This window comes from Lutra lutra, chromosome 4, assembly GCF_902655055.1.
Source record: "Lutra lutra chromosome 4, mLutLut1.2, whole genome shotgun sequence".
Taxonomy (NCBI): Eukaryota; Metazoa; Chordata; class Mammalia; order Carnivora; family Mustelidae; genus Lutra; species Lutra lutra.
The window spans coordinates 151,491,894-151,504,032 of NC_062281.1; the positions used below are offsets into that span (position 1 = coordinate 151,491,894).

General features: G+C 46.4%; 1 protein-coding gene across 1 annotated transcript in view; it reads left to right on the forward strand.

The window, feature by feature from the left end:
- The first annotated feature begins 1,591 nt into the window (after positions 1–1,591).
- C8B (complement C8 beta chain) overlaps positions 1,592–12,139 on the forward strand; it is a 43,147-nt gene continuing 32,599 nt past the window's right edge. The window contains exons 1-3 of the mRNA XM_047728418.1: positions 1,592–1,941; positions 2,033–2,200; positions 9,556–9,712. Coding sequence (XP_047584374.1) covers positions 2,067–2,200; positions 9,556–9,712 — 291 coding nt within the window. The 5' untranslated portion in view covers positions 1,592–1,941; positions 2,033–2,066. The remainder of the gene's footprint in view (positions 1,942–2,032; positions 2,201–9,555; positions 9,713–12,139) is intronic.

A 12,139-nucleotide genomic window follows, 5' to 3' on the forward strand; every position in this document is an offset into this window, starting at 1 on the left:
GTCGCTGCATCCTTTGGGACAACAGGGAGATAGTGCCTGGTGCTTGGGGTAATGATAACTGGGATGTGCCCAGGAGGGTCTGACAGCAGGGTTTGTGTTCTGTGTTCTGGACCCAATTAACGGGAAGGCATGGCCACCCTCTGTGGCTTTGCGTCCATCCCCTCACTGCTCTTCCTCATCTGCTTTTCCAGCCCCAGCCGGGCTCCTTGGGTAGATGTGGCAGGAGGGGCAGCAGGCTGGTCCTCTTGAGTACACCAGCCTGTGTCAGGAGGCAGGCGAAAGGCTTAAGGCTTTATATATTCAAACCTGAAATCCTTATGAAACAGATACTCATGAATTATTATCCCCATTTTTCAGATTAGAGGACAGTCTTAGAGAAATTGCGTAGCTTGTGTAAGGAGACAAGTGCAGTCTTTCTCCCAGCCCACACTCAAGCTGCCTGCTGTCTGGCCCATCCCGAGTGCCCTCGTCTACACCTGCAGCATTAGCGGCAACAGGTGGGTCACCCACCATGTTTATCCAGTCCTTCATGGGCTGCGGATTGGTTTCGTAAATGCCAGCTCAGTCAGTGCTGTTTGGACTTTAATCTGTTGATTCTGAGGAGTCAGGGATGGTTTTCAGGGAGCTGTGTTCAAGAGCTTGGTCATTTGCACATTGCCTCCAAGTGTGTGCTGGGCTGCTCCCCACCCCGCCCGCCCATGCCTGTGCTCCTCACCACCCGCAGGGCAGGTGTCTAGCTGAGAGGTGCTCCTGACCTTGGGTTCACGCTGGAGCTGAAAACCTGAAGACACCCATCCGACATGGGGTCACGGGGCCTCTGGGAGTCATTTCTGGAGGTATTGCGGTGCCCTTTTGCTTGGATTAGACCATTTGCAAGAGAGCCCTGGGAGACGTTTTCCTTTAATCCCACTTATGGGGGAGGCCACATAGAAAGTACAGGGTAATTGGCGCACTCTTCAGAATAATAAAGAGTCCGAGGTGAAACATCCATTGAGGCTCAAGGCAAACGTTGGTTCACCATACAGGAGTGGCACCTGTCTTTGCAGTGTTCAACCTTAGAGGGAAGACAGTGAGGCCCCCTGACCCGTAATGTGGGAGAGGTGATCGGTGAAGGGGCGTGGTGTGGATGGAACTCTCTCCAGGTTGCTACTGACTGGCTTGTGTAGGGCTCCTAGCAAATATGGGAGACGTGGGTAAAGTCGACCAGTACCAGTCATCTATGGCACTTCCCAACGAGCTCAGGGAAGCTCTGTTTCCCCCTAATTATAGTCAAGCTCCATGTAGGTTATGTAATAACAACACACGTATTTGGATGATTATGCTCTTCCAGTTATCATTTTTAGAATGCCTACTTGGAATCAGAGACAGTCAATAAAAATACCAGTTGGCTCATAGAGAAGGCACCAAGAATGTGCCAGGCACTGTTCAAAGTGTTGTAAAGATTAAGATTTATTTAGTCTCTGCAACAACCTTGTGAGTTGGGTACTATTATTATTCTCGTTTTATAGATGAGGTTAAGTCGGGCTCAGAGAGGTTAATGATTGGCCATGCACAGCTCACACAGCTAGCGAAACACACAGAGACCGTTGCAACTGAGGCAGACAGGTTCTAGAGCTCTTACAGCCTCCTGTGGGCTTGGCTGGCCTTCTGACCCTGCCTTCCACTTCGCAGTTAGAGCTCACATCCCTGAGGGTTTAACAAGGGCCTGTTCTGCTCACTTCGGTTACTTTACTTAAACCTACCCACTTTGCAAGTGAGGAAACTGAGGCGTGGGGGTAAAGTGACTTGCCCAAGGGGACAAAGCAAGCAAGTGGCAGAGAAAGGATTGAATGAACCCAGCATTCTGGACCTCAAGCCCATTGCCTTCACTAAACAGCCTGTTCTCTTGGCTGATCCCCACTTAGAATTTTCCACTGTTCCCCCTGGTGCCCAGAGTCGGAGGTAAGTACCCATCCGTGCAAAGTCTAAGGCATTTCCCGGTCACTGCTGGCTTTCTGTTGACTTTGCTGAACTGTTTGCTCTATGGGGACAGAAGCTGACGGCAGTGCTCCCTGTGCAGACCTTTCATGAACCCAGGAGTCCCAGGGGAGCTCGGTCCCAGACTGAAAATGAAGACATCTGGGCCGCAGGCGTGGAGGGCCCTGGCAGAGCTGGTTCTTCTCTGTGCTGCTCTGGGTGCTGTCAGTTTGCCTGGCTCCAGGTAAGTGGTGGTTACAAATGATTCCCCAATCAGTAATGTGACAGGGAGTATCATGCTGACCGCCTCTTTGTTGTGGGCCTATGGAATAAGGAAGAGCTCTTGAAGCAATTTGCGTGCATTTGATAAACGAAGATCAACAACTGTCTTCAGATTATTGTGGAACCAAACATCTGACTTCAACAAACGTTCCCACAAGAAACTGACATGTTTAAATGTGTTTTGTCACGCTGAGAAGAATGGGACACTTGTTCTGTGCTCTGAACAAAGGCCTGGTGTGACTCTTTATGCAAAAGAAGGTTTGTTATGTATGGAAAAAAGAGCCAATTCATGTCAATGATTTTAATTTATGAGAGGGATCCACTGTACCTGCTCATCAACCCAAATTCTTTGGGCTCTCAGGTGTTGTCAGGCTCTCTCTCTCTCTCTCTCTCTCACACACACACACACGTACACACACAGCCACACACACACACACACACACACTCGGTATGTTCCCAGCAGATAAATGCTAATGGATTTATTTCATCAATTTTTGTATTGTTAGTAGGATATAAAACAGGCTAAAGAAAATATCTGAGTGAAAGCTCAGACTTGGGCTCCAGTGAAGAAAGCGCCAGTGACCTGGCCATGGGGCAGGGGGGTCCTCCCCATACAGAATGCTCCCCTACCTCATGGTAGGGTCCTCCCCTACCACAAATGCTGAAACACTCAGGTATCCCAGGTCACTTTGCGAGCAACCGTCTGGGAAGAAGGACTCTTAGGCCATTCCTTTTTTCATTCCATAAATGTTGTCTAAGTACAACTTCCCAATACCCAATGGGTACCGGGGCTCTATTGAGCCCCCAGCTGTCACTGGGCACCACCCCTGATACCAGGATGGTGCGTGTTCACTACACACTGGGTATTCAACAAATTGATAATATTATGATTATCAAGATTATCAAGAATCTCAACTCGGCCCCAAGAAGAACCAAGCTGCCAACGCCTGCCTTATGTGCACATGCTATGTATATGCAGAGTAGGAAAAAAGACCCATGGAACTGTGTCTGGAATGCAGGGTGTAAGGGGCTCGTAGCAACCCTTTGGATAGCAGTGACGCCTTCACAAGGCTCCTTGTCAGGCTCTGAGGATAGAGATGAGTCAGACACAGAGTTCGTGTTCCCATGAAGAAAGCCAAGCTGTGAGCACACACTGTGTGTACTGTTGCAAGAGATGAAACAGGGACAGGTGGGAAGCAAGAGAGGGAGTGACCAGCTCTACTGGGCATGCAGGGGGCCTGGAAAGGCTTCTAGAAGAGATGGTGTTTGAGCTGAATCTTTCTATAGGAATAGGTGTTTGCCAAATGGCCAAGGGGATGAAGGATGTTCCGGACGGAGGAATCACCATAGACAAAGGCACAGAAGTAAGAGAAACTTGGTGTGTTCCTGAAGCTTTGAGTCTATTTCAGGAGGCCTTGAGCACAGGCCAAAGTGGGTGCTGCAAAGACAGGGTCAAGTGGGAGTAAAGCAGGATCAGAGCAGGGAGGCACTGAAGAGCCCTGGGGTGCCATCCCAGGAGCTTGAACCTTACCCTCTAGGCAATGGGGAGCCATTGAAGTGTTCTAAGCCAAGGAGCAACACCATCGTATTTATGTATTAAAAGTTCACTCTGATGAAAGAAGTGGAGGTAGGAGTGGGTAAGTACAACACCTTGTTCAATCCTCCAGCCCTGTCCGGAGATGGGTGTTAATCTCTATCCACACTATGTAGAATAGCAAAATAGCCTCAAAGAGAAGAAGAGACACCCTCAGGTCTCATCAGTCTCAAACCCATGCCTGGATCCAGGTTTGGTGTTCCGGCGTCTCCCCAGGATTTCCCCTGGGATGTCCCGAGCACAGCATGGATTCGAATTCCACGCTTGCAGCGGAAGAAGAGCCTTCAGCTCTGGAGCAGGAGAAGCTGAGAGCTCCCTCCTGTTAGCTGAGGAAGTTTTTTGTCTTTAGTTCTTATAATCAAGTCAGATGGAATCATACATTGTCAGAAGACCGGTGGTTGATTTATTGCCCCTCTGGGCCAGGCGCTTAGAAGCATTAGTTCTAACCCCCCGCAACTATTTATATTTGAGGTAAGTCCTATTGTTTACGGTTCTACAGAGACGGAAGCCAAGACGGGGCTATAGTGTAATTCACAAGGCTACTCACTTCATCTGGAACAGAATATGGATTCACATCCAAGTTTTTTTTCTGGCTCTGGGGCTCCTGGGTATCCCTGCTCTGTCCTGCCTGTCACACATGTGATCCCCTCCCGGACTGCAATGTGTCCCTGGCTTGCTGGGTCCCTGTGCCATTTCTCTATTGCTGGACCACATGTTTGTTGCCTTTAGATGTTGCTTTAAATTTCATGACTACAACCACCACTGACAGAGACAGGAGAAATTGAAAACCTGCCACCCAGAAGCTGTCCCTTGTAGCAAGGAGGAAGGATGCCATTTGCGGAGGGAATGAGGCTGCTAACAAACTGTGTGTGACAAGAAAGTTGTTGTGTCAGGGGATTTCTACAGAAAGCCAAAATATATTGACACACCCCATCTATATAAGCTGATGGCTTGCAATTTACTGCTGACCTAATCCTGCCTTACTCGATGGATCCATCTTTATTTTGATCAGAGACTCTGGTTAGAAAGAGACGAGGAAGACAGGGACCTGTGAAATACGTCCTGATGTCGGCCATAGCCTTCTGTACACTTGAGGAAAGGTGCATCCCTGCCATGCCTTATGTAGAGGGATACATTCCAAGGGCTTGGAGAAGGGTGTTTATTGCAGCATTGTTTGCAACTGCAAAACGCTGATCAAATGCAAATGTCCTTCAAAAAGAAAAAGAATAAATTGGATGCAATTTATGCCTTTTGATGGAAGATCTAGGTAAAAGAAATGAACTAGCTCTCTTTATGAATTTGCAGGCATTGGGCTCAGACCTAGAGTGTTAGCTGGCAACAGCAACTTGCACAGTAATATACATGGTATGAGGAAAGCAGTGCTATGTGTTGCGCATACGTATGCATATGTAAAAATATCTAAAGGACTCGAGGGATACATGGAAATTCCTGACAGCAGTTTCTTCTGCAAAGGAGGAGAAGGAAATGGAACTGGGGCTGGCATCTCATGCAGATGCAAAATGTATAGGGTTATTTTTTATTTAAAAAAAAAAAAGACTAGGGGTGCCTAGGTTAGACTGGTCAGTTGAGCATCCGACTCTTGATTTCAGCTCAGGTTGTGATCTCAGAGTCATGAGATGGAGCCCCGGGTTGGGCTCTGGGCTCTGTGCGGAGTCTGCTTGAGATTCTCCCTCTCCTCTCCCTCTGCCCCTCCTCCGCTCATGTTCTCACTTTCTCTCAAATAAATAAATAAATAAGACTTGAAGGTAATACTCCAAAATGTTAGTAATTGGCGGTCTTAGGCCACGAGTATGTGAATGTTTATTATTTTACTTTCTTTACTTCTCTGGGCATGTTCAATTGTTCAATACTAAAAAAAAAACACATTTTGAATGACAGAGTCAATTCAGTGGGCCAAAAGGTCCATCTGATTTGTTTCTGTAAAAATCCACAGGCGTGAAAGGAACGTGCTGTATCCCTACACAGAGGCTGGAATGTACAGATGTGACTTAATGCCAGCCTTTCTTTCAGATTTGCATTCTGTAGTACTAATAACCCACGCGCATCTTAACCGGTGTAACTGACAAGCATACAATTTATTCAGCTGATTACTTTATTAGGCTACCACCTCCATAATGAAAATGGGGTGCAAAACAGAGAGATCTGGGGGCTATCGCCACTTTTTAACCAAGTCCCTTCTGTAAACGATCGTCTTGCCTATTAACGGGCTTTGAAATCTTAGAGAGGAAAATAATTGTGATGCTTAATAGTGTGTGTTTATGCATTACTTATCTACTCAGTCTCAACTATGGCCCAGAATTGGGTTGATAGTTGCTGAAAACACAATGTTAACGGCGTCTGAATTGGAACAGGAAAGGGGTATCCTGCCGAGCTGTCAAATATATACTTAGGAGAAGCTGAATCACAGACAATATTGTTTGTCAAACCTGGGCAGATTAGTAGGTAAGAGCGCATTCTGAGCTCCCCCACTGGTATGCGGCATCCTGCCTCAAGTAACCATTTTAAAGCATCCACCTGTGGTTTCCAGGAGAGTCTTTGACCTTTCGTTAAAGATCCAACTTTACTAGGCAATTGATTTTTGCTGGTCTCTGGGGCAATTGTGGAGATGGATTTCACTGTAGTTAATATTATCCTCTTTTTAGGACTTTTGCCAAGTGAGAATGCATTGTTAATGACCTTGTCTGGAGTATATGTATTTGAGTCAGTGGAAACTATGTGATGCTTTCCCTAATGACTCAATCTTGGACACGGGGATGGAAGAAGCCCTGCATAGAGAAGGAGGGCACAGTGGAGTGGGTGCTGGCCTGGTTCCTTTGTGGGTAGCATGGGGAAATGCATACAGAGGCTCTCGAGTCAAACCGTGAGCTCAGACCCCACAATCATCCACCGGCTATGTGACTCTCGGGCATTTTGCTCATCTGTACAAGTGGCAATGTCTTCTCACATTGCTGTGAGAACTCAATGGGTCAAATATCTCTCACAAGTCTTGACAAGTCCTGGGTGCTCAGCAAATCTGTTTTCTTTCTCATCTCTGATGCCTTGAAAAGGAACACAGATTACCAGGGATCTTACCTTGTTATATACTCTTTTTGGTGGAAGAAAATTAAAATCATAATACGCCCATCATGTTATACGTGGGGGGAAATGGGACACCTAGACAGATTCACTGATGTGTTCTTTTATTCACCCTTTTACTGAATGTCCCACCAAGTGCCAGGAACTCAAGAAAAAGTGTTGCCTTACCTTTTAGACATATTTCAGGTCTTCTGTCACTTGACTGTTCTGCAGATGTGACACTGTCTGTCTCCCCCCTCCACCATGGCCTCACTGACATCCCCACTCACGGCTCTGCACTACCCATGCTCGGGACTGGAAGGGCACCCGTCTTTCTTGGTCTGCTGGTGGTGTTGATGTTCCCCAAGGACTTATCTCTGGCCTGCCTCTCTTCTCAAGAACAGTCTTATCCTCTGCCATAGCTTTGCACGATCCGATCTGTATATCTGGTGAAAATCTCTCTTTTATATACGAAACCCACATGAGAAATAATTGCTGAATTCTCAACATAGGTGTTCCACGAATACCCGGACCTCAGCAAGCCCCAACCGCATCTTCTCCAACAAGCTCTTCTGCTCCTGTGTTCCCCTCTCATGCACACACTCACACTGGAAACAAGCATCAGCCCAAACCCCTTCCTCTCTAACCCCTTCCTCTCACTTTCTATTTATTTCACCCAAGCAGGGTCTCATTTACCAGACCTCTCCATGTGTTCTTCCCTAGACACTGCCAGAGGTCAGGCTCACATCACTCTTCAGTGCCACTACACGGGCCTCCTACATGCTTGTCCTACATCCAGGCTCTCCCCACCCCTGCCCAGTCTCCACACTGTAGCCCCCAAAGCAAAGCTCTGGCCATGGAGCCTGTGTACTTAAAAATGCTGCTGCCTACTGGATAAAGTCCCAAACAGCTAAGACATGAGATGTGTCTCTCTTTTCCTATCCTAAGACAAACTGTGAGTTCCAGAAGTCAGAATCTGTGTTCTATATTTCCCTGGGTCCCCTATAGCACAGTACCCTGAATGTTGCTGGTTCTCAGCAAATGTTTCATGGACTCTTAACATGAGAGGGTGCTTAAAGATCATCAAGTCCAGGGCACCCAGGTGACTCAGTTGGTTAAGCATCTAACTCTTGACTTCAGCTCAGGTCATGATATCAGGGTTGTGAGATTAAGGTGGGCATTGGGATCTGTGCTGGGCATAGAGCCTGCTTAAGAGTCTCTCTCTCCCTCTCTGTTCCTTCCCTTTCCTCTCTCTTTCAAAAAGAAAAGAAAAAGAAGAAAGGAAGAAAAAGAAAGAAAGGGAGGGAGGAAAGGAAAAGGAAGAGGAAGGAAGGAAGGAAGGAAGGAAGGAAGGAAGGAAAAGAGAAAGAAAGAAAGAGAAAAGGAAGAAAGGGAAGGAAGAAAGAGAAGAAGGAAGGAAGGAAGAAAGGGAAAGGAAAGGAGGAAGGAAGGAGAAGAAAGAAGAGAGAAGGAAGGAAGGAAGGAAAAGAAAGAAAGAAAAAGAGAAGGAAAGAGAAGGAAGGAAGGAAGGAAAAGGGAAAGAAAGAAAGAAAGAATGAAAGGGAAGAAAGAGGGAAGGAAGAAAGAGAGAAGAAGGAAGGAAGAAAGAAAGGGAAAAGAAAGGAGGAAGGAAGGAAAAGAAAGAAGAGGGAAGGAAGGAAGGACAGGAGGAAGGAAGGAAAAGAAAGAAAGAAAGAAAAAGAGAAGGAAAGAGAAGGAAGGAAAAGGGAAAGAAAGAAAGAAAGAAAGAAAGAAAAGGAAGAAAGAGGGAAGAAAAAAGGAAGAATGAAAGGGAAAGGAAAGGAAAGGAGGAAGGAAGGAAAAGAAAGGAGAGAGAAGGAAGGAAGGAAAAGAAAGAAAAAGAAGGAGAGAGAGGAAGGAAGGAAGGAAGGAAGGAAAAGAGAAAGAAAGAAAGAGAAGGAAGGAAGAAGGGGAAGGAAGAAAGAAAGGAAAGGAAAGGAAGAAAGGAGGAAAAGAAAGAAAGAGAGAAAGAAAGAAAGAAAAGAAAGAAAAAAGAGAGGGAAGGAAGAAAGAAAGGGAAGGAAAGGAGGAAGGAAGGAGGGAAGAAGAAGAAGAAAGAAAGAGAGAGAAAGAAAAAAAGGGAAAGGAAAGGGAAGGAAAGGAGGAAGGAAGGAAGAAAAGAAGGAAGGAAGGAGAAAAAGACCATCCAGTCCAACCTCTCCTTTCCCAGGGCATAATGCAAAAGTGCACAATGAGGGGGAAGTTGCTTAAAGTCCTGGATCCAGCTGTGGTTTTATTTCTTGTATATCTATAGCAGGTTAGAGTTTATAAAGTGCTTTTATGTGTACTTTCTTAGATAACCCTAGAAATAGCCTTGCGAGATAGGCATGACTCTCCCATTATAGAGATGAGAAAAGTGAAAGTCACACAGATGGACAAAGCAGACCAAGGTGTCCCCGCCCTGACGGACCGCCTTCTGCTCCGAGTTCAGTACTCTTTCAGCCATAGCTAGCCAAAGTGCAAGGCACTCAAGTGTTCAGTAACTGCTGCATGAATTAGGCGATACTTGAATGATAAACGAATAGCCTCGCACAGTTGAGCACATGCGTGTTTATGGAGTGGGGGGGAGGTGGCGGTATGTGTTCTTAATTCTCTTCTGACCCTGTCCTCTCGTGATGACCCCTTAGAGGTGAAAGGCCACACTGTCTGGAGTCGAACGCAGTCAATAAGAGCCTTGCCAAGAGCCGACAGACGCGGAGTGTGGGTGTCGTGCCGATGCCTCTTGATTGTGAACTCTCCAGCTGGTCCTCCTGGACCACGTGTGATCCCTGTCAGAAGAAAAGGGTAAGTACCCTGGCCTTGGGGGAGCTCTAAGCTTCCAGAACCCGTAACCCTCAGCAAGACTGGCTGAGGCAGTGCTGATGTGCCTGGCACATAGTAAGACCTCAATAAATGCTGGCTTATTTAGTTAATGCGTTAGTTTCCTCTGTGCTGCCTTTCTTCGATCCTTTCTTCGTCCTTCCAGTTATTCTCCTGGCATATCTCTCCTTGCTCATGTTAACAGCCTCCTAGTCAGACTTCCTGCCTCTGACTGCTCTTTCAATCCATCTTCGTGGCGCAGCCAGGGGAGCTATCAAAACAACAGAACACTTGTCTCTCTGACCATTTCTCATTCTTTCTCTGCCTTTATTCATGCTATTGTGACCCTTCCCACTACCATCACTGACCAACACCTACTCATGATTTGAAACTCTACTTACAAGCCACCTCTTCTGAGACCTTCCTTGACTTCTCAGCCCACTGCACGGTTAGATGGGCAACCTTCTTTGGGCTGTAATAGTTCCCTGTTCTTCCTGTCATTTACTTTTCCTTAATTATTTACCTTTCTGTGAAATGAAGGTTTATCCAATTCTATATCTTCAGGGTAGTCCCAATTTCTGGAACATTTTAGGTGCCCCATAAATCTGTGATGTTTGATTTCATGATATTTTCTGACAACTCGAAGGAAGGGGAAGACAACTGTGACACTTTCCATGAGGCAGGTGGGCAAACAGAGACTCAGAGAAGGTGGTTCATCAGGTTCACCTGGTAATAAGTAACAGACCTTGTACTCAGGCTTCTGTCTTCTTGTCTAGTGTTCTCCCACCAAAATAAATATAATAATAATAATAATAAGCCACGAGGTCTCTGTAGTATTTGTCCTTCAGGTTCCCTTTTCCTAAGAAGGGCTGAACCAGGATCCCAGGTCTGAGCAGAGCAGACTTGTCAGAGAAAAGAATGGCTGCCATTTCCCCAACAACTCAGGACATCAAAGTAGCCATGGACTAAGACCCTAATGAAGCTGTAAAAGTGGGTCCAGGATATTTACACAGTTAACAGGATATTTATGGAGAGCCATGCAGGAACCTTCAGTTCCCAAAGTGAGCTTTATTGCTGAAGTTACCAACATCGATCCAATTATCTGTAGAATTGCTTCATCTGCACCATAAACCAGGACGACTCAGCATGAGTCAGCCAGCGAGCCAGCCAGAGCTCTTCGCTCGGAGTCCGCGACGCACTTGCCCGCAGTGGGTGACATCACTCTCTGCGGGGTCACTGGCTGGCAGCTTATCAAAACCTTTCAACCGGAATTTCGAGATGTCTCCCTTCCATCATTTCTGCACTCCTCAAACCCATTTTGTCTTTGGAGCCTGGGGCTGGTCTTCTAGCTATCTTCTTTGCAGACCTCATCTCTGTCCTGCCAGCCTCTGTCTTCCAGGAAGAAGGACCCTCTGGAAATGCAAAGGGGTATGGGTGAATGGTTGTCTGTATTTTGCTGGGTGGAGGAGATTGGATTTCCAGATGCCATACAAGTAATAACGGTGGTTGGTTAACACAGCATTCTTCCTAGGGGCTGCTATCCTGGTTTGTATCCTTTTGTTGCATCAAACTCTTACCTACAACTAAGATTTGAAAGTCACTAACTCTACTAATTTTCCCCCCATAACTGTTTCTCGTTGCCTCATAATAAAACACTAAATCTAACCTAACTGAAGCTTGGGAGGCCCTGCATGACCTGCCCCCCTGCCTATATCTCCCCCCAGCTCTGGCCATCTGCCCTCGTATACTCGTCTCTCCAGCCATGATGAACTTCTTTTTGTTTTCTGGAATGAGGCACATTCTAGTCTCTCAGGTTTGGTATAGCAATTTTCTCTACCCAGATGACTCTTCTCTACCCTCCTCACACCACCTCTTCATGTTTGCCTGACATCTCTACTCATCTTTTGGGTCTCAGCTTAGTTGTGACTTCACTGTCTCCTGAGTTTGCATCGGGTGTGCCCCCTGTCAACTTACAGAGTGCTCTGTCCCTCAATCATGGTGGCCATTGCACCGTGTTGTCACTGCCTGGTGCTTACCATCATTACCACCACCATCTGCGATGGCCTCCTTGAGGGCAGGCTAGAGGGCAGGACTATGATTAAAAACAAATAAGCAGTTATGGAATGAATAAGTTATGGGGATGAAAGGTAGAGCATAGGGAGTATAGTCAGTTGTATTGTTATAGTGTTGTATGGTGACTGATGGTGACTGGTGTTATGGTGACTGACTCACACTTACGGTGAGCATAACATAATGTACAGAATTGTGGAGTCACTATATTACAGACCTATACACCAATGAGTAATGCTGTCAACTATACTTCAATTGAAAAAAATGAAGGCAAGGGTGGACACCTACCCTTTTCAGAATTGGGTGGCTCAATTAATGTTCTGGAAATTCAGTATTTTTGGA